This window comes from Pelodiscus sinensis, chromosome 1 (genome assembly GCF_052426305.1).
Source record: "Pelodiscus sinensis isolate ZL-2025 chromosome 1, ASM5242630v1, whole genome shotgun sequence".
Lineage (NCBI taxonomy): Eukaryota > Metazoa > Chordata > Testudines > Trionychidae > Pelodiscus > Pelodiscus sinensis.
This window is the reverse complement of record NC_143052.1, coordinates 188,409,213-188,432,037: the sequence shown is the minus strand read 5'-3', so window position 1 is coordinate 188,432,037 and position 22,825 is coordinate 188,409,213. Positions and strand designations below refer to the sequence as shown.

The 22,825-nt window shown below is 40.5% G+C and overlaps 2 protein-coding genes across 3 annotated transcripts in view; one reads left to right on the top strand and one right to left on the bottom strand.

The window, feature by feature from the left end:
• The window catches only part of TMEM50B (transmembrane protein 50B), a 22,474-nt gene extending 5,401 nt beyond the window's left edge, over window positions 1-17,073 (top strand). For both annotated transcript variants that reach the window (XM_006126034.5, XM_006126033.5), the window contains 6 exons: window positions 5,921-6,069; window positions 7,446-7,558; window positions 8,168-8,235; window positions 9,350-9,442; window positions 12,509-12,566; window positions 15,427-17,073. In XM_006126034.5, coding sequence (XP_006126096.1) covers window positions 5,971-6,069; window positions 7,446-7,558; window positions 8,168-8,235; window positions 9,350-9,442; window positions 12,509-12,566; window positions 15,427-15,472 — 477 coding nt within the window. In that variant the 5' untranslated portion in view covers window positions 5,921-5,970 and the 3' untranslated portion in view covers window positions 15,473-17,073. The remainder of the gene's footprint in view (window positions 1-5,920; window positions 6,070-7,445; window positions 7,559-8,167; window positions 8,236-9,349; window positions 9,443-12,508; window positions 12,567-15,426) is intronic.
• IFNGR2 (interferon gamma receptor 2) overlaps window positions 15,425-22,825 on the bottom strand; it is a 34,174-nt gene continuing 26,773 nt past the window's right edge. The window contains exon 7 of the mRNA XM_075911074.2: window positions 15,425-22,825. Coding sequence (XP_075767189.2) covers window positions 22,646-22,825 — 180 coding nt within the window. The 3' untranslated portion in view covers window positions 15,425-22,645.

Below are 22,825 nucleotides of genomic sequence, written 5' to 3'. Positions count from 1 at the left end.
AGTTTATTTCCTAAATGTTCCTCAGTATCTTTTTTCTGTGAAAATAAATATGAAAATAATAAGTTTAGTTAGTTTCACTGATGATACTGACAATGCTGGATGCTGTGAAACTGACAATCATGTCAAATTCAATCTTATCTGGGCAGCATTTGAGGTGCAATGGAGGAAGGTATTGGAATTTGTATGAGGAGGAGTTGGGAAAGCTGGGTGAGGAATAGAATTGTGATGACCCAACTCTTGTATTAACCAGTTGATTGGGAAAAGGCTAACCTAGCAGACACCTATAGCAGCCAGGAAGCTCTGTGGTTGGGGTTGGGATGAAGGTGAATCCTCCTCCCTTCCAGCTGTCAGATGGGTATAGAAGGGACTTCATATTTATCAAGCACTAAATCCATTAACAATAGGTTTAGGAGCAGGTACTAGGAATGTTAGAGGGTAATTGAATAGTCGAATAACCACGTGAATTCTTATTGGTTATTCAAGTATTCTATAGTCCCTAGGGGTGGGGCTGGCAGCCATAGCTCTCAAGACCCACTCCTGGGGAGTCCCCGCCACACCATGCTGCTGCCTCTGTATCAGAAGCAGCAGAGCGGGGAGCCAGTTTTCAAGGGGAACCAGTTTAAAAACCAGCTCCCTGCGCAGACTGGCTACCTGACGCCCACACTGCTGCCCCTGATACAAAGGCAGCAGCCCCTGTCCACAGGGCTGGGTCCAAACTCCCAGCAGACAGATGCTGCTGTGAGGCAGAAGGGAATGGGAGAGGCTGCTACAAAGCCTTCGGGTGGTCTGAGCTCCCCCCAGACAGAGGCTGCTTTGGTAGCAGCCTCCGCCCTATGCTGCTGCCTCTGATAGAGGTTGTAGCTCCTCCGAGCACCATGTCCTGCTTCTTCCCCTTCCCCCTTGCTGCCTCTGTGTCAGAGGCAGCAAAGTGGGGAGGGGAGGAAATGCATGCGGTCAACAAGATTAACCGATAAATCTAGGCTTATCGGTTAATTGTATTGTCAACTGCATGTTGACATCCCTAGCAGGTACTGGTGCCAAAATCTTGGTAAGAATCCCAGTACTCTACGTTTCATCAGTTGGGGGTAATTGCTGTGCTCCTTACTAGAAGAGTAATCACAGAGTTTACTAGTGGGTTCATTTTTAATAATGACTTGCTGCGGATAGACAAGCAGGTGTCTCATAAGTTTTCATTCTTTGTCTATCAATAGCTGCTTTTTTTTCAAGAGCAGTAAAATATTAATATGCAAACCAATTCTATGAAGCTCATATCTCACTGACACAATAAATTTAAAAGACTTCAGTGTGGGAAAATCTATCATTTATAAGGCATTAATATTACTGGAGATACGTTGGCTTACGTTCTACATATCTTTGCTGAAGTTTAATTTAAGTAACAATTGTATTATTTTCTAGTTTTCAGATTTAAGCAGATAAAAGATTGTAGCAGGAGATCTGTATTATATGTGCAAAATGCTACGGGCAAAGACATTCTTGCATCATGAATATGAATAATTTATACCGACAACCTACAGAAATCTATGAACGTATTAACACAAACATAAAAGAAAATGAATCCAATCTGGCAGGGAGAGAAGAATATAGATTTCACTTCATTGGAGTGTAGGCATAACTCTGTGAGGAATGGACAGCCATATAACTTTGCCTTTAATCTTCATGTACTGTGTCACAACCAGTTGTGTGGATCCTTCAATTGGTATATTTTGAGTCTCATTCTTGTTTGTTGAATGGCAGTTGCTCTTGTAGACTCTTGCATGCTATTTCTAGGCAAATAAAGTACAAAGATTTATATCACTGTGACTAAACTAAATATATTGAAGTCTCATAGCAAGGCAATGCATAGCTATTGTTTGTTTCTGAAATACAACATTTCAGTGATGCTTTTGTGGTTTTGTCCTACCTACTGGTGCTATAATTCTTAGTCCTCCCCTAAACATGGTCTGGTTGAAAAGTGAATGTATGTAAATTACTAATGTTGTAGCCATTTCCTTACACACTTGGTGGATCACCCTAAAGCAGTGGTTTTCAAACATTTTTCTGGCGACCCAGTTGAAGAAAATTGTTGATGCCCATGATCAATAGAGCTGGGTATGAGGTTTGGGAGGGGGCTTTGGGCTGGGGCAGGGTTGGTGTGCAGGGGTCAGGGCTGTGGGTGGGGCTGGAGATGAGGGGTTTGGGATCCAGAAGGGGGTTCTGGATTTGCAGGAAGCTTGGGGTAGGGGATTGAGGCACAGGTTTGGGAGGTGGGCTTAGGTCCTGTGGCTCCCAGTCAGTGATGGAGCGGGGGAGTACAGTGGTAGGCTTCATGCCTGTTCTGGTGCTGCAAACTACGCAGCTCTCAGGAAGCAGCCAGCACCAGGTCCGGTTCCTAGGCAGAGGCATGCAAGCAGCTTTGTGTGACTCTTACCTGCAGGCATTTCCCTCCTTGGGCTCTTATTGGTCCGTTTCTGGTTAATAGAAGTGCGGAAGCAGTGTTCAGCAGGGGCAGCACATGGAGCAGCGTGGCTCTTTTGACTGCCTCAGAGTCCCGGCAGCCACGGAGCCTCAGCCCAAGAATCCGTGTCAGCCCTAGAAGCTGTGGAGCTTTGTCAGCTCTAGAGCGCTAGCCTAGGGAGCCATGGCCAGGCAGACAGCAGCAGGGTTCGGCTGCAGTTCTACCCAGTGGCAGCATGGGCCATGTTGGGAGGGACCTTCCCTCATTCGACAAATCCCCTTGTTCAGGACCAGTCAGGTCCTGAGGATGCAGGACAAGGGAGGCCCAACCTGTAATTGTTGGGTTAAAAAGAAGCTTAGGTCACCATAAATAAAATGTCACTTCCACATGCAGTCCACATTAGCAGCCTTGGACAAATTTTCTAAATTGCTGTCACCAAGATCCTCTCCCTAGCTACTTCAATAATTAGGAAATTATTCCTAGGAAATATCAAAGTGACTATCTGTTGTGGGTAAGATCTGACAGTTATTTCTGTGTCCTTACAACCCAAGTGAAGAGATGAGAGCGGGATTAGGACAAACATTTGGATGACTGGGTCTCTATTTGGGAAAGTGGATATATCTTTTCAAATTGTATGGCTTCTATAAAGATTTTTTTTTTTTATAAATTACAAACAAGATGGCATTTGACTCCAGTGAAGATCCGTTATATTTCTGCTACTCGGAAAGCACCGTGATGGAGTGTTTATGGGAGAAGGATAACATGCTTGCATATGTAGTTCTTGTATCAAGGAATTAGATGGATTGGGTAGGAAATTATTAGAGATTCATCTTACAACAAAATCCTACTTATTAAAGGTATTTTTTGTTAGCAGCTAGATTCTGTATTTTACACAATTAGGAATGTGACCCATTCTCCTGGGGAACTGTAAGAGAAAAAATATGGGCTGTGTTTGTACTCTAAAAGCTTTTACACCAAGTATGTGCACAAGAAAAGTGCTTCAAGATAGGATAGGTATCTAGAAATTTGGTCACCCATTTTAGCATACTCAGAGGAGAGATGCTCTCATTGGCAGGCCAGAATCTTTAGCTAGATTCTTTGAATATTGGAGTCTGAATAAGTAACATAGGGTGTATTTCTGGTTAAAGTTAATTTTGCCTTAATAAAATGCACTGTTCTGTTGTAATTAATGGCTGCAGTACCATACATAAATCATGGAGAAAGTGGTAATGAGAGGATTAGATATGGACTTGTACATTCTGAGAGGGAGATCAGTGAAGGAGGGAAGGAAGGAAACAGGAGCTACAAGGAGTTGAAATGAAATGAAGAAATTATAAGAACCATCAGCAACTTAAGGGTAAGACAGAGAAGGAAGCATAGTGGGAACCAACATAGGATTTTGATACAAATAGACAGACAACGAGCGTGCTAGTGGAAAAGTTGGAAGGAATGTGATTTTTTGGGAACCCTCTAGGTAAGAGCTGGATCTTGGATTTATATCTGTTAGAGCTGTTTCAAATTCTTTTTTTAAAATTGTGCAGTACAGTAATTTAGAGTGTATGGAAAGCAACCCAGTTATTCAAGGATTGCTTTAGTGATTTAAAATGTCACCATAACATTGAAGAAGTGGGTTGTGCCCATGAAAGCTCATGGTGCCATCTACATTTTTTTTGTTAGTCTCTAAGGTGCTGCCAGGACCATTTGTTGTTTTTTAATTTTTTCATTGGTGAAAGTGTAATGCTAGATTCAGAATTTCTTGTTCTATAAATATTTAATTTACAAGATGTGTCCTTTAGTGATGTGTAGGCCGATACTGAGTATTTGATTTCAGTTTCCTTTGACCTTCAATAGGGGATTTTTCTTGATAACAATGGAATTTAAAAGCCTCCACAACAGTCTTTCCTGTACTTTAGTTAAGACAGCTAACTGTTAATCATAATTCACAGTTAAACAATATTTGTAGATTATTCAGTATAGTTTAAGGAATGATTAACAGCTATTACAATAATTAGATATAAGGAATGCTGCTGTGAGTTGCTAATATGCTATGTAAATCTTTTAAATATTTTAATTCTTAACACTTTTTAAGGGGGAAAAAAACCTAAAACCAAGTATAAAAACTTATATCAAGGTAGGGAATGTGGCCCCTGACTGAGAAGGAGAAAGATACTCCTCACATTTCTCTCCTACAACAGAGCCTAAGGGAGCCCAACCTAGTAGATTTTGTGTGCTCCAGCGGGCAGTGGGACAGCAGGGGCTCCCCAGTGCTGGGGAGTGGAGCTAAGTCTCGGGGGCCAGAGGTTCTCTACCCCTGGCCTATACAATATTAAATGTAAGGAATATGCAAATGGAGGATATATTATAAGGATTAAAATGTAATAAACTATGAACAGTAGAAACTTTTATAGATACTAATCAGCCGGTAAATAGTTTGAGGCCCCATTATTTCACTTCAGTTTTCAGTTATTTATAGCTTTCTCTGTAATTATCCCTGTTTTAGTCTTCTTTTAAAATTGTGCAGCACTGCATCTCCCTCCTTGGTCTAGAAGAGGGGTGAAGGTGTGTTTCAGTCAAATGCCACTGATCCACAGAAAAATCAGTTGGGGAACACACACAAGTAAGAAGTGAAAATAAAAAAAGAGAGACATGGACACCTCACTGACAGTCAGTTGTAGCACTGAGGCTCGGGACTTCCAGCACTTTGAGACTTGCCGTGGGGCTGGAACCCAAGCGCTGGCTTGCCCCTGGTTAAGGGGAAGCCCCAAGCTTGCCAGGGGCCTAGTCCAGCCTGCAGGCCATCGATTCTTCACCCCTGGTCTAGAAGGACTAAATAAGACATCCTTCAGATCTTTGTTAGCACTCTTCCTTAGCTAAATCAGCAAGGTTATTTCCCTCTGTCTGTGATGTGAGTGCACTATTCCCCACACATCCTCAGTTTCTGAATACAGCTGGTATTCTGGAATCTAACTTAATAGATAATCTGATCTAAAGACAAATTATTATGCATTTCCCAGGATTTCTTAAATGCCTTTGCATCTGCTATATTTCTATTTTTAACTAGAAGAGTATTTGTAGTGGTTGAAAGATGGTTGAGCCTTTAAGTGACACTCTCAGGTTAAAATTCATATTTCCTTTTCCCTCTTAAACTGTTTTGCTTTTTAACTTTTGCATTTCTGTCAGTTTGGACAATTAAAATACTGTTCAATTTCTAATCGCCTTTAAGTGCTCATGTGCTAGCATAACACCTTATTGTTTGGGTTGTAGGTTTTATATATTTTTTTTAATTGTAAAAAAAATGTTAGTTTGTAAAAAGCATGTTCTTTCAAAACCAAAATTTTAGCTCAAATTTGATTTGAGAAAAATGCTTTTTTAATTGGATGCTATCTTTAAGAAACTTGTCAAATATTTTTTTAAAAGGAAAAGATCATAAAATGTCTATATTGTCTGTTTTGCTAAACTATTTAGGATTCAACAGTCAATGAAAATTTAAAGAAAAAAAATCTAACCATTAGAGAATGGCAGGATTCCTAGACAATTTCCGATGGCCAGAGTGTGAGTGTATTGACTGGAGTGAAAGAAGAAATGCAGTTGCTTCAGTGGTTGCAGGTGTACTGGTAAGTATTCAGAGTAGACAAGAAAACTAGATTTGTCATCTTGTTTAATGTGGCATTAATACTTCATTAATCTGTCAAAATAAATAAAATGTTCCTAGGCCAAATCTTATTAAATAGCAGTGCTAACTGCATTCTTAAACCTATATATTTTCACATTTTACAAGTTTGTTTAGCAAAACCTTTGGACTACGTCTTTACTGCAAGTTCTTCTGGCAGAAAATATGCTAATGAGCATAAGTTGCGATCTCATTAGTATATTTTCTGCTGTTTCTTTTTGTGTAAGGGGTTTTTGCGCAAAAAGAAGCAGTGTGGAAGGGGTTTTTTTGCGCAACCCTCCTGTTTTGCACAAGATCCTTATGCCTCTCCGTCCACACTGCTTCTTTTTGCGCAAAAACCCTTTGTGAAAAAGAAATGGCAGAAAATATGCTAATGAGATCATGGCTTATGCTAATGAGTCCCTCATTAGCATATTTCTGCTGAAAGAATTTGCAGTGAAGACAAAGCCTTGCAGTTCACCTGAATCTGATGTACTGCTTCCTTTTCCGGTACTTTTAAAAAGTGTTAAATTATTGGAAAGTATGTATTCACTTTCAAAGACTTTAATGGCTATATACACATCCTACTTTTAACATTTAAAGGAGTATTGAAAGTTAGATTCCTATCTCTGGAATGATGCCAGCTGCAGTCTCTTATTTATTTTTTAAACACCTTTATATTTTCTCCCATATTGCACCTTACACTTGAGAGAGAACTCCCTATAAACATCCACAAAACTAACTCATTATCCTCCATCATATTTGTTCTTAAAACTCTTCTTTGCTGTGAGGCATACAATGTGATTTGTGTGTTGAGACTGCAGCCGATCAGGCTATCCAGAATTGTTTCTTCACACTCCCTTGTTGGTTGGTCAGCCTGTCTTCACCTGTTGTTGTCTCTTATATTTAGCATTGAAAGATCACTGGGCATAGCCTTGTTTTTTGTTCTGTTTACTACATGACTAGGACTCCTATGTGATGTGTGTGTCTGGCATAACAAGGTATATTACAGCACTTACATTTTACCTGGCTATGTCATGCATATATTGGGAGTATATGTTCATATTTTTAAGGCAATGAAGGTAATCTAGCCAAGTCTTTTTCTTTAATGTTAATAGATTTATAGCTAAATTCCAAAAACTGCATTGAAAATGTCAGAAGTTAACTTTTTTCAGTTTCACTGGATTACAGAACGTACATGCCAACAAACTTTATTTTTTAAGCATGCAGTTGTGAAAAGAAGAATATTGTTAGTAACATGCACAAAATATTAAGCTCTCAGCATGTATTCTCACCCAGTCAGCTTCAGAATACTATGTCATGGTTTCATTGTTTCTCTAGTTTTTCACAGGCTGGTGGATAATGATAGATGCTGCAGTAGTATATCCTAAACCAGAACAAATGAACCATGCATTCCACACCTGTGGAGTGTTTTCCACATTAGCTTTTTTCATGTAAGTATGCTAGTGATAATTCCATATTTAAAAAGATACTTGCTTCTGCAAATGTATAGATGCCTAGTTGTACAGAATGGAAAACTTAACCACCATTCTACAGTCTAGATTTGAAGTGGCCCAGGACTACTTTGAAAAATTTTGAAGTGGCCCCTGGGCAAAAATTATTGCCTACCTTTTCTGTAAACCATTAGTTGTAATTAGTAATTGAGTACCTAATGCTACTGTCTTCATCACAATCATCCCACAAACCTATTTGGGGTGGCTTTAACTTTAAAAAAATGCATTTAACTTAAATTGAGAATATATTACAGATATACTTTTTTAAAAAGGACACTTAAACAAGGCTCAGATCCTTATTGCCTGGCAGTCATGCATCTTCTAAGAGCATACCATGGACTTCACTGAAGTTCTGTGTGGGTCTAGTAATCTGCCCCCGTGGGTCCATTGGCAGGATCTGGTCTAAACAAAGTGCTTAAACTGTGTGACTAGAAAGGAATAAGCTGCCTAATAACTTAAGGTTTAATTTTGTTTTTAACAATTTTCATATGGATTTTCTCATAAGCTTTAGTCTTATAAACATATATTTGAGGGTTTTTTTTGTCCCAGGATAAATGCTGTATCAAATGCACAGGTGAGAGGAGATAGCTACAGCGATGGATGTCTAGGAAGAACAGGTCAGTGATTTATTTAATCATCATTAAAAGAGCTAAATGAAAACAACTATGGTTTGTAATGAATTTTATGATAACCTCATAACATTTACAAAAAAGTTCCCTTCTTGTTATCCCCTGAAAAATATTTTCCCCCATTTTTGAAGTACGAACATGAATTCTGTAGTACAGTCACTCCAGTTTGTGGACTGGAAAAGTGGCTGCTACCCATCCATGCTGTCTATGTGGGAGGTGGGGGGATTCTGCAAATCCAGTGTCCCTCTTTCCCCCCCAAAACCTTCCATTAGTACTGGGTTATTTCAAGCCAGCACAAAGCCCAACTAGTTGAACTTGGAGAGTGTAGACATTACCCTGCATGGCCATTCTGTAACTGTTTGCTCAGGGCTTCTATAGGCAGGCAGGGCTGCCATGGGGCTCTTGTGTACAGGGTTTATTTTCACTTTTTACACATTTCTCTGCATTTTTTACATACAGCAAGATTTAAAAAAAAAAAACACAGTCCATCCCAGGCCTCATCACCTGCTCATGTACCCTTGCCTGTTAATATTGGCTGGATTGTACCTCTATTTCTGTTCATGATGATCATTTGCATATAGCTATTCCTTCTCCCACTTCCACAAGGTGCAGGCTGTTCTTTGTCTGGAGCCTGTATGGAATGGAGACTCAGTGAACTCCAGGCTGCGGCCAGAGGGGTTCACATGAACTAAGATAACATAGCTAGGAGTTCTGTTATCTCTTCTTTTGGAATTCCTCTCCCACCCAGGTTACACTTGGAGATTCACTGCTGGGATGTGGGGAGTGCTGTTGGGGTCAGAGCCATACTTGAGGCACTGGGCCTGTTCACAGATGGCCCTGGACTTTTGTGAATACCTGGGGATCCCCCAGATTTGGTGGCAGAACCTGCAACCTGTTACATCAAGCGAGGCTAATACTGTCTGTCTTCTCCCTGGGGCGATGATGTGTTCAAAACTCTGCCAGGGTAACCTAGTGGAGATTATTTTTCTCCCAGAGCTTCCCTCCATGTACAGGATGAGCTGAGCAGGACCACTCTTTTTATAATACATGTTCTTCTACTGATCAGAAAATTATTTTTAAAACTTTTAATATTTTCTTGCAGGTGCTCGTGTATGGCTCTTTATTGGTTTCATGTTGATGTTTGGTTCACTTATTGCTTCAATGTGGATCCTTTTTGGAGCATATGTCACACAAAGTAAGGCTCTTTTCCTACTGCATTTTAACAGAGGGAGGGACCATTTCCAAAGCGGCAGCAAAAAAGTCTATAGATACAGTACCTGTTTAATTTCTACTGTTGATTCAATGGCAAATTCCACCTCCAGTTAGGGATGCAAGCTTTCTGCAGTCAGGGGATGGTACTCTGGCCCGGCCAGAGTAAAGCACCTCCCTATCTCTGGTGAACCCAGCCTGGCTCTAGCAGCTCCAACCCTTGGCAGGGCTTGGCCCAGCCAGGCCGGAACAGCCTCACGGCATGACAGGCCTGGCCCAGTTGGAGCAGCCCTGCACCATAGGTTAAGTAGCTCTGCACTGGTTAAGTAGGATTTTACATCCCTACCACTGGTATACATGTATATCTTCTGTTGATGATGTTGTGATTTTTTCAAGTTCAGAATATCAGGTAAGTAAAGGAGCCATAGTATTGCTCAGACTGAGAAACTGTAAATGTAATTCTTAGCTCTTTATTATACTGATTTTAGAGACTTATTGTGAAGAAACAACTACATACATGTAATGCTATGTAGTCTATAGTCTTGATGCTTGAACTTATGTTACTATGTCTACTAAGATAACTTTCCATCCCTGTGAAACTTTGAATATTTGTGTTTAAGCATACAAAACTAGTACAGGCAGGCCCCGGGTTACGTACAAGATAGGGACTGTAGGTTTGTTCTTAAGTTGAATCTGTATGTAAGTCAGAACTGGCATCCAGATTCAGCCGCTGCTGAAACTGATCAGTTTCAACAGCGGCTGAATCTGGACGCCAGTTCTGACTTACATACAGATTCAACTTAAGAACCCCAGGCATCCCCAAGTCAGCTGCTGCTGAAACTGATCAGCGGCTGATTCCAGGAAGCCCAGGGCAGGGGCTTCCTGTAGTCAGCCACTGGTCAGTTTCAGCAGCGGCTGACTTGGGGACACCTGGGGCAGAGCAGCTGGGGTGCTGCTGGGTTGGTCCAGTAGCGCCGTCGCTCCTCGGCGCTACTGGACCAACCCAGCAGCACCCAAGCTGCTCTGCCTCAGGCATCCTGATTCAGCCGCTGCTGAAACTGACCAGCAGTGGCTGAATCAGGACGCCTGGGGCAGAGCAGCTGGGGTGCTGCCCGGTTCGTCCAGTAGGGCCCAGAGCGGCGCTACGGGACCAACTGGCAGCGCCCTAGCTGCTGTACCACAGGTGTCCGGAGCAAAGCTGCGGAGTACGCTCCGCGGCTTGGCTCTGCTTCCCCCCCCCCCCCCGGTCTGCAGACCAGGGGGACGGGGCGGAGGGGGGGGGCAAAGCAGAGCAAAGCAGAGCCAAGCCGCGGAGCGTGTGGGCAGCGGACAGCCCTGTCCGCTGCCCGCGTGTTCCGCCGCTTTGCTTCCTCTCCCTGGTCTGCTGGAGACCAGGGAGAGGAAGGGCCCCGTTCGTAACTGCGGATCCGACATAAGTCGGATCCGCGTAACTCGGGGACTGCCTGTAGTTCCTTTTCAAATATTATAGGGAAGCATCCATCTCGAGGACTACGTCTAGACTGGCAAGATTTAGTGCAAATACTCTAAATGCAAGAGTTTTTGCGTTAGAGTATTTGAGTAAGAGAGCATCTATACTGGCATGTGCCTTTGTGCAAAAGATTTGCTTTTGCGCAAAAGCATCTGTGCCAGTGTAGACGCTCTCTTGTGCAAGCCCATTTTAGCCATCGGGCTTTCTTGCACAAGAAATTGATGTTACCTGTCTACAGTGGCCTCTTGCGCAAGAACACTTGTGCAAGAGGACTTATCCCTGAGCAGCCGCTTTTGCGCTAAATCTTGCCAATGTAGACACAGCCTAAGGGTTTAGTGAAACTCTATTAATCAGTTCCTTTTTTTATCTAATATGCTTATAGTCATTACTCATATACTTTAACTAATGCTTATATTTTGCATATGAATAAAACTTTCTGTCTCAGCTAAGGGATGGGGAAACTCAGAACACAAGAAGTCACAGAATGTTTTGTGGTTCTAACTGCAGACTTTTATTGCTTTGTGAACATTTCCATTTATTTGTCAGGACCTTATTTTGTTCACATCTTACATGGTCATCTATGTAACATATTGTATTGCAATGTCTGTGTTCTAATTTACAATCACTTGTGTAAGTAAAAGTTGTACCTCTCTGGTCCAGCACCGTTGGAACCTGACTGGTCCGAACGAGATAATTTACTGCTCTAGGAGAGGTCTCATGCCACCGGCTCCCAAGTCTATTGCCTGCTGCTGGCAGGCTGCCCCAACATCCCCTTCAGTCTCCTGCACCCCTAACCTGGCTGGCCTGCTTGCCCAGCTGCTTCTGGCTTCCTGGGCAGCAGAGGCTCCAGCTCCACGCATCCAGGATCAGTTTTGGTGCTCCGGCTCTGATCCCTCACATCTGGGGGCTGCTGCAGGGCTCTGGCCCCAGCCCTGTGCTCCAGTAGGCTGCTGCGAGGCTCAATTCCATCCCCATGCTCGAAGGGGCTGCTGCCGGGCTCCAACCCAGCACTCCAGGAAGCTGCCGGGGGACTCCGGTCCTGCTCTGCCATGGGGCTTGGACTGCAGCTTCAAGCTCCCGGAGATTGCCGATGCATGCTGCCAGAGACTCCATCCTGGCCCGTGCCACAGGCTGCTACAGGGCTCCAGCTCTGGTCTTGCACTGCCTCCAGCCAGTCTCTGACCCGTTGCTCCAGCCCCTGGCAGGTCCTCCTGCCTTTAAGTCTCTCGACTCTGGCCCAGGAGTATCTGGGGTCATGTTGCCAGACCAGAGAGTGCCAGTTTTTGGAAGTACAATCAGTGCTAGAAGTTAACAGTGATGGTTGCTATCTACCTTAGGTACTTATGTGACTTCATTACAATAGCCATCTGAGTGCTTCACTGTCTTTAATGTATTTAGCCTCATAATACCCCTGTGAGACAGGTTAGTGCCATCTTCCACTGTCCATTCTCTTGCATGGAGAAATATACTTGCTTATGTCAGGGTGGTGACAGTAAGAATAAAATCTCAAATACATGTTTCCAGTATTCTAAACTTAATATATCTTTCGCTTTTATTTTGTAGACACAAATGTGTACCCAGGATTAGCTGTGTTTTTTCAAAATGCATTGATATTTTTTAGGTAAGTTATTTATGTCTTATGCCTGAGCATTTCAAACCACTGCTGAGATCTATCTTCTTCTATCCAGTCATGTTACAAAGCAAGTAACCTACTTGTTTTCATGCTATGCCAAGCTAAAGTCCATTTCCATTTTACTCTCTAAACACGTTTCTTTCTTCTCAAAGGAGTATAAAGTTTTCTTGTTCTCATACAATTAAGTAGTTTTAGTAAATGTTAAAGGAGAAAGTTAGGCTCTTTTTTTTTAAAGCTAAAGTTGGGATCCTACATCCATATTTAAGCCCTACAGTAAGTGACCTACATCCATATTTAAGCACCACAGCCAGTTCCATTGACTTTAGTCTACCACTCTGTCAGCATCAACAACCAACATTCACCCTGGCCCATCCCTCACTACTTCTATACTTGGGGGAAAAATGAAATGTGGAGGTCTATCCTAGTTTTTGAATCTTGTCTTATCACATTTGAGCTGGTGAAACCCTCCTGAAATCTTTGTTAATAAAAAGCATCTCTAAGATGAGGTTTACATACCAAATACTCCTATTTTAAAATATGCAAGCTATGAAAGTCAGTATGAGGTCTCACATCTCTCTGTTCTTCACCAGGGTCTTGCAAACCTAGGGATGGCCCAGCTGTAACTGATCACTGAATCTGGGCTTCTCAAGTCTCCAAAAGCCTCAGATGAGTGTGTTAACTCCACAATAGGCAGATGTGGGAGTGATCTGCCCCCATTAAATCTCATCTTGGTCTCTAATAAGCCTGAAGTGTGGAGTTTAATATATGTTAAAAATGCATAATTATGACAACTCTGGATATTATAATAAGTATATTATAGTTCCTTTTTTAATCTTGCTGATTTCTTTGCCTTAGTGACTTCCTGTGTCAATAAATTCCACAGTCTAATTATATACTGTGTGGGGGAAAATACTAAACCAGTTCTGAATTTCTCACCTAATTTCATTGAAAGTCCCCTTGTATTTGTGTTACGGAACATTGAGAACAGAAGTTCCTGATCTAGCCTCCCTAAACCATATTAATCTCCTTTTTTAGGTGAACAATGGTATCTTTTCATTCTCTCTTCACATGAGATTTTTTTTCCAGGTCTTTGATAATTTTCATTGCCTGTTTCTGAACCACTAATTCAGCAGTAACCTTTCTGAGAACTTAATGCAGTACTAGTCATTTTAAGATATCGTAGTGATTGCTGTTCTCCATCCATTACTTATAGTCTGACATTGTTTGCTTTGACTGCAGCTGCTCATTGAGCTGAATACAGTCACTCTCATGCTTTCCAGGGTTGATAAAATTAACTCTTGATAAGGTATGAATAGTTTTGTTTTTTCCATTCAGTGTATATTACTTTGCATTTATCAAAACTGAGTTTCATTTGTCATCATATTGACCATTCATCTGGCTTGTTTATGTCTTTCTGTAGTGTTGACTAACCTAAATGACAGTGTCCTCTTCCTCAGTGCTCACTCCTCTTTCTAGATGGTTATAAAATGTTGAATAACATGGGATCTAGTATAGGGATGTAATAGTGTAGTCGATTAACCGATAAGCAAAGCTATAGACTACACGCATGCTCTTCCTCCCCCTCCAGTAAATTTTTAGCAAGCTGGCCAGCAGCCTGGCTCAGTCCTGGCTTGTGTCGGGTCAAGTAAGTACCTCTGCTGTGACTCTGCATTTGAAGTATATTAGGAGCCAGGCAAGCAGGCAGTCCAGCTCAGTTCTGGCCTGGGAACTCAACCAACCCTCTGCAGAGGACCTGCTGCTACCCCACGCCGCTGCCTCTATATCAGAGTGCAGGGTGAGAGGCAGCCAGTCCATGAGGGGAGCTGATTTTTAAACTGGCTCCCCTCATGGACCAGTTCCCACTTGGCATCCCTCACTACAGAGGCAGCAGCCCAGAGTGGAAGGGAGCTCCTCGGGAGTGGGGCCGGACTGGCTGCTGACCCCACCCCTGGCAACTATAGAATAGTTGAGTAACCAATAAGAATTCATGAGGTGAATCGACTAGTCAGTTAACCGATATTTAACATCCCATATCTACTACAGAACCTTTAAGCATTTATAATTTTTTTAAAAAAATTGTATTTTTATTTTTTTGGTCATATGGAAAACTCGCCATTTATTCCTACTATTTTCTCCCTCTAGACAGGTTAGAGCCCGACAATGCTTGTCATGCTCTTGTTTCATGTACATTTAGATTTTTTAGTGGTCTCCAGTGCAGAAACCTTGTAAAAGCATATTTGGACATCTAAATTGTCAGTCAGTCTTCCTTTATGGGCAGTTTATTTGTATTAAGAGACTGTGGCATTATTTTCTTTTGCTGAAACTGTGTAGATTAGACCCTATCATGATTTTTCAGATGCCTTACTCTGTTGAACTTTTAAACAGTTTGCTAGCTATACACGTGAGGTCTACTGGTCCAGAATTCTGTGGATCACTCCTAGTACTTTTTCCAAAAAATTATACACCATTTACTCCCCTCCAATCCTCTGAACTGTGGCTGTTTTTTTAAAAGAGATTGCATAGCGGTGTTAGCTAAATCACTTCATACCTAAAATTACATCAGACAGCCTCTGAGACAGTCTGGTGAGTTGCTTGTAATCCCAGATCTCATTTTTTTTCAAATATGCACAAAGGATTATATATATGGAAAAGTAGATTTGTGAATTAAAGATGTTAAAGGAGACTGAGCTAAGATTAACACCAGGAGTGTAAATGTACTATAGCTAGAGAATATTTTATAGCATTTTTATCCCAAATTGAATATGCAAAATTTGAATTTCAAGTATCTTCTAGTCTATAAACAAATGACATTTTTCCACATTACATGTAAATGTCTCTTTTCTTACAGTACTCTGATCTACAAATTTGGAAGAACAGAAGAGTTATGGGTATAATATCAAAGTTGGTGTTAATTCCATGCCCTTTACATCATATGCTGTATCTAGACATCCTTGGGTTTTTATTTTACATTTTGCTAAATACTCACGATGTTGCAATTACTTTTTTTGCTTTCTCTAAATTGAACTTGATTTAAAAAAATGTTTTGACAGTTTCTGTAATTAGTTCCTTTTTATTCATAGACCAGACTTGTGAATATGTACATAAATGGCTGGGTATGTATATATCTTAGAAGCAAATGTTATTTTTATTTCTGAAGTCTTCAGGCTGACTTCTGCTGATGCATGAACTTGCATCAACACGTAGGATCTAATCCTGCAAACCCTAACACATGTAACACAAGTTTCAGTTGAACTACTCAAGCAAGTAAGAGTTTGCAGGATCAAGCCCATACTTGTGTCAAATCAACTATTGCTTTTTGCACTGGTGGGCTATAGCTGATTTTACAAGCTATGCAGCAGTGCCCAGTTGGATACCTCAAAGCAGAAGTGAGTCCTTAAAGTGTTTCAGCTAAATGTATGGTTAGTTAAGAGGGAAAAATTGTGATGATATCCTGGGCTATGAATGAGATTTTAATAATTTTATATAAAGGTATGAAAGTCAAATATAGAATAGCTTTTGAACTATTTTTAAAAGGTGGAGACTTTGTCCCTTTGTTAAAATGTGAATGACAAATCAATTAATTTTCAAGCCTGTAATTATAGCACAAATACAATTTAATGGCATGATTCTTTGTAAAATTGAGCACACTTGCTGGTGTTCACTAACTTATACCATTAGCTATATTTACCATTACATTCAAGAAAAACCTAAATTCATCTGAAACTGATATATTTGGACATGAAGAACACATGAAACATTAATATTTTAAAGTTACAGTAATACCACTTTTCTTCACGAATTTTTTTGCTGATGAAATGTGTGGCAGGAGTGCCCTTTCTCATTGTTAATGAAACTGTCTATTTCAATAGAGGAATATAGTGGAAAAATAAATCACTACTGTATTTTTTTCAAGACAGCAATTTCTTGGAGGTACTTTGGGCTAAACTTCTCAAGCGAGGGCTTGTTTCCCCAATCAATCTCACTAGGTCTAACTGGAGAAGACCAAAAGGAAGAAGAAGCTGATGTTTTTCTATCTATATTGGATGGTCTTGTATATGTTTTACAGTTATATTACAAGTTTGACATCCTCTTATCAGTTTTACCTAGATATAAAGCATTTAGCATAAAGGGAGACTATCTTGTGTCTCAGCTTTTATAATTTTTTATGTACCATAAGCTTGCTCCACAAGCAGTATTAACGTAACTTTGACAGCAAGAAAACTATTCCATACACAGCAATTAATTTTCCTGTTAATTTGATTTCTTCCCACCCACTCCTTTCTGTCAGTCTTTCTAGGGGGCATAATATGAAGCAAATGTTGTAGCTGAGAGTTGTGCCCTTGCCTTGACTATTACTTCTGCCCTGATTTGTCCATCAAACTGTGCAAGTTCATTCTGAAACTTACATTTGATGGCATTAAACTAGGTGAATTGTATAGAACGTGTTTGCTCAATTATAACTACAGTGAAATACAATAAAGGATTCCTGAGACTAGTACCTTTGTCAATTTTTACGTAAGCTGTGTATAAACACACTCTATGCTGTTTAAAAATGTTAGTATGCTGTTTCATGAATAGAAAGTATGGCAAATTATTTCCCCACTCTCCTAGCTTCAAGCTTATAGGACCAAGCATCCTAGAACTGAAGCTTTCCATGAGCTGGTGACTATAAATGTTATTCTTGAAAATGAAACTATCTAGATTAGTAATGCTTTTGTAAGGTAGCTTGTTTCTTTCTTGCAGCTGAAATATAATTGAGAAGTGACATGGTTAGTTCCACTTCTGTGTTCAAAGGGACCTTCTCTATGCATCCTAGCTAGGAAGGCACAGAAAGGAATTCTGTCTACATAACATCCTCCCCTGATCCCAGTGAAGCTCAGGTTTGCACACGGAAACAGTGCTGTGTCAAGTACTATTGTGGCTGTCGGTACCGAAAGGCAATAATAAATGGAGCTTAGGAAGACAACCAAAGGAGCTCTAGCTAGAGAGGGGCCCAAACAAGCCATCTACATAATGCAGCTATTTCTAACACACTGCCATACTCTTGCTTTTGAGTTGAGCTATCTACTGCTAGTTGGTAATCTCCTTGCCCCTTTTCCACAACTCCATCTCACAAAAGGCAACTCACTGCTGTAGGGGTATCAAGGTCGAGCCATGCCTCCTTTCCAGATCATCCTCATTAGGTGGTAGCCTCAATGATAAACATTGTAAGACTGTTTAGTGAATAGGCTTTTATTAAAAGATTGATGGAGAGAGGTAAATAGGTGTTTTGTTAAAGTTTGCCAAAGACTCAACTTAGTCAATCTTTTTGATTCATTGACTGGATTTCTTCTTTTCATCTGTCAGCAGTTGTGCTGAATTATTATTTGTATTAAAGTGCCCTGAATGCACCAGTCATGGACCAGGATTCCACAGAGGTAGGTGCTGTACAAACACAAATAATGACATTGTTTATAATCTAAGAATAAAAACAAGATATGGATACAGACTGCTCAGTACCATGACACAGTGAAGGTGGGAGTATTAAGGAACAGACAAGCTGTACCCAAGTTTATCTTGTATTAAAACACAGTGCAACAACCTAAAAAAGAACACACATTAAAATCATGTTTAATATTAAACTAATGGTTAGTTTCTTGGGAGATACCTGGCAGATAGCTATTTAAAAACATGAGGCTACTTCAGCCAGATTTAGAGTTCAAGTGAAATCTGCCTTACTGCCAAATGTTTCTGTAATCCCTCCTACACCCAGAAGAGGGCAAAGGAGTAGAACAGCAACTTAAATTACTAAAACACAGAAAGGACACACCAAATTGACAGGTTAAACGAGGAACTGTATTAAAGCTAGACAAATGTTGCATTTTCACAGTGCCAAATTTCATTCAAGAACCTTGAAGCATTTCACACACAGGAACCCACCCATCACTTCTTATAAAAAGGTACTTCTCTACTTGTTTTCTGAAGCTTCAGTAGAGCCACTCTGGAGTGTATCTGATTGGTGGATATTATATATGGGAGTTGATGGCATTAAGCTGCTGCTCTTCTCCAAGTAAAAGATAGCTGGGTCTCTAGACAAGTTTCTAGCAGTGGGAATATAGTTTCTACTATACTAGTATAAAAACTAGTCAAAACAATTCAATCAAGCTACAGACTACCTACATTAGATCAGCCCTGGGGATAGACATATATAGTTGTTTGTAGTACTCTGTGTTTATAGAAACTGACAAGACATTACAACCCCCTCCTGTGGATGCAATTTTATCAATATAAGATGGTCTTTATAACTGTATAGTTTATTTCTATTACTGGCATAAAAACATCTTTTAGTGACAGAATTGTGTCCATAGGAAGGGGTTTTAATGCCTTATCTGTCAGTTACTAAGCAGTGTTACACAAACTAGGGGTAGATCAGCCCTGGGGGAAAGGCAGTGCTACCAGTTTTTATCTAATCCATCACTGTCTTTAGAAATAACCATCCAAGGAAAACCATGAAAGCAAAAAACTTAATATCTCCAAGACTGAACTTGGTAAGTTTCCTGAGGGGATGGTGTGATATGATTGTCTACAATTACATGCAGCTGATCTATGACTGCTAGCAGGCAGTATCTCCAAAGGCTGGTGTAATGGAACACTAGATGGGGAAGGCTCTGAGCTACTTTACTGAGTTTTCTGCCTGACAAATCTTGCACATATGTTCAGGGTTTAACTTGTCACCATATCTGGAGGTGGAAAGGAATTCTCCTTGCTTTACAGTAATAGAAGTGTTTTCAACCTTCTGCAGCATGGGGCAGAAGTCACTTGCAGGTTTAACTGTTGTCTCCAATATCCGTCATGGATGCTAATGGCTAATTTAGACCAACATTTTGTATGCATAGTTGGATTTATGAATTCTATTGTACATTACTTCGTATCTGTCACTACTGAATTTCATCTGTACCTGCAAATTTTGCCACTTCAGCATATTCGTAAGTAATCTGGAAAAAGAGATAAATACTGAACACTGCTCATCCTAGCTAGTGTAGACTCCTACAGAATCATGTAACTTACATTATGCTCTTCAGACAGTTTTCCTTTCATTACTGCTCACCTCCACACCATGCGCTGGCTTCCCATAGAATTTTGAATCAAGTTCAAGATCTTGGTCCTTATCAAAGCACTTCATAGCCTGTACCCATGCTATACACCACCACCAAAAGTTCCAGAGAAAGATCTTGGACAACTATGCTTCTCTAGCACAATAAAACTCTCTATAATAGAAATAAATCTTAGTTCTGTCACCCATACAGCTCTCTCGGAGGCTGGTCCAAGGACCCTGGAATAAATTCTCTCCCAAGGATCACCACAAACCTTTCTACTTTCCATTCACATGCATGTCTTTGCCATAGTCTTCTCAAACACAACATTTTAGAAACAAAAACATCCTACCAAAACAAGATACTGCACATACCTCAAAAAACCAACCAGCTTGTGACAGGTGTGTAGTCCTATTACTAAATGCATCATTGGTAGGTTCTGAGAATACAGTAATGAACATGGTTTAAAAGACTACACAGAATTGTATTTAGGTAAAATGTTAGGATTGTTTACATGTCCTTGTTAGAGCTGTAATGAACTATTCAATTAATAGTGCCACTAGAACTGGATGGTTTTATAAATAAAATAGCTGAGTTTCTCCCCACCCAATTCATTAAGAAACTTAACACAATCAGCTCTTAATTAGGATCATGACTAAAGCTGCAGTTGTTTCATGGACATTACTGTAAGTCTGAATTCCACAGCAGCTGGTACAGCTGGTTCTGAGGACCATGTGAGCAGCAGCAGATATGGCTGGTTCCAGGAACTTCCCAAGCAGTGTCCTGAGGGTGGCCCCAAGGTGTGTCTGATCAGTGGTCCTTGGGGTGCCCTGGGTATCCCCTAAGCAGCAGCAGCTACCTCTTTTGAGCTACACTCAGAATAGGCTAAGCAGCGCACCCTAGAATAACTTTAACATAGACCATACTACCAGAACTGTAAAAGCAATATTTTCAACATATGAGGTGAATGTATAGAAAAGCATTTTATAAAGTCATGGAATTTGAAAGTGACAAATCACATTTGATCATATATACTGGTTGATCATATATATTGGTTGAAATGAGCAGAATTTTAGTTTGAAGCCATATACCCACTTCTCCCCATCCTAGACAGGAACAGAATGCCACAATGATTATTTTTAAATTCTCTGAGGAACCATAAGTGAAGTTTATTTGCTGATGAATAAAGGTCATTTGGGAAAATGAAGAAGAGAGGCACTAAAAGGACATACTATAATGCTAGCTTATCACACCCATACACACAAATCTTTGTTCTTGATAATTACAAAGAAAAAACTTTTCATATGAAAATTACACATTGATTAGATCCTAAATAAACAGCAAATAACTATATGGAATTTGAAGGGAAAAAATTTGAAAATAAAAACATATTAAATGACTTTTTCTATACTTAAATTATTTCTATTATCAGTACAAATAATATTATTCCAATACAGCATCGCACTTTTAACATCAAAATTTTCACATATACAATGAAGTGGTGTAAAGCATTTCGTGATGCTCTATTTCCCAAATAGCAATGCTCCACATTCAAAGTCATGCCTTTCCTAGCATTCAGAACTGAACAAGTGAGCAAACCAGGGCTTTCTTAGTATCCACTAGCTGAGGATGTCTTATGTTGAACACATCTTGCCCATGTGAACTCAAACCAAACCTTCCAAACCTCACATGTTCAGTTGACTATGGGTGAAAGTACATACTGGGATAAACTGGTAGACAGCTTGGGGCAGCTGGGGCCCTGGGCAAGGTCGGGGGATTTGGGCCCCCAGAAAGGATGGGGCCTTAGATAGAAGGGGCAGGACTGGGACCAGACTTCCTCAGCTACCCTTTCATGGCTGCTGCTGCCCCAGTAATAATGAGTCCTTGGACTCCGGTGGTAATTTTAAGGGCCCAGGACAGCAGCCCTTCTTCCATCAGCAGCCCTGCAGGTAAAGTCCAGGGTGACAGTGATTTAATATCTGCTGTGTACAAGCCAGTACTGGTGGCTGCTTCTTGCCAATACACTCTAGTGGGCCACTTTCACCTCTGGATGAATGACTTCTGGAAGGCTCTCTAAGTAGCCAAACCTATTATATTTTAGTGTCAGATATAAGCTTTAGGATTTCATTTCACTGTAAAGATGTGATGCCTAAAGAGAAACTGATGCCACACCACACAGTCACAAAAGAAATGAATACCACTCCTGTGCAAGAATCAGAAGGCTCAGGGGAGAAGTGATTCAACCTGTCTGCTCTGTAAGCACTCCTTCCATGAGGATTCTTGGGGAGAAGGGGAAGAGGTAAATAATGTACTGGTTTTAATTCAGCTCATGTAACTGATTTTTTTTGTTTTTGTTTTGTTAAAAGGGTACTTAGAAATAAAAGGGACAACAGAAAACATGCTATCACATATAAAGTACCATTCTCAGAGCAATTTTTCACATGTGACATTTTAAGTGCATTTTCTGGGGGCTAACGTATGGCGTGTAAAGGGACAGACTTTATATAGAAGTACCGAGGAAACAGAACAAAAGCCGAGATCATTCATTCATGGTGTGACAACCCACTCAACTCACTGAGCAAATCCTCTTTCTAGTATTGTATCCTACCATAAAGTGCTACAGTTCATTAAGATTTGTTAAATCTAGACAAACTTAATAAGTAACAACAATGTTCATAGTAATAGCAAAGTCATTTCTGCAAAAATGTTGAACTGCAGCCATTTTACTGCAATTCGTATGCTGCTGTCCTCTCTCTGCTCATTTAGTGTTCCATTTCCAGTTTACATTCAAACCTGTTTTTTTAAAAAAAAAGTCAGAGAGAACGTACTTCATATGGTGAATTGCAGTAGAACCCATTCAAAACCCACTCAGGGTTACACAATGTTCTCAGGAAGTAGTTTTTCCCACAATTTCATTTGTCAACAGTGACACTATCATCTTCCTATAGCATCAAGGCAATGTCACCAGTACAGGTGCTTCTTCCACAACGTAATTTAAGTTTTTTCCCTTTCAGTGGATCTGCTGTCTGAATGAACATTTGTGTTGAGTGTGTTCCTTACTAGTGCCTGACTTCCTTCTGCACTGGAAACAACTGACAAGGAGTCCCAGAAATCTTCCTCAGCATAATTATTCTGCAACTCTTCTAAAACAGGCATTTCAGAATCCTTTAAATC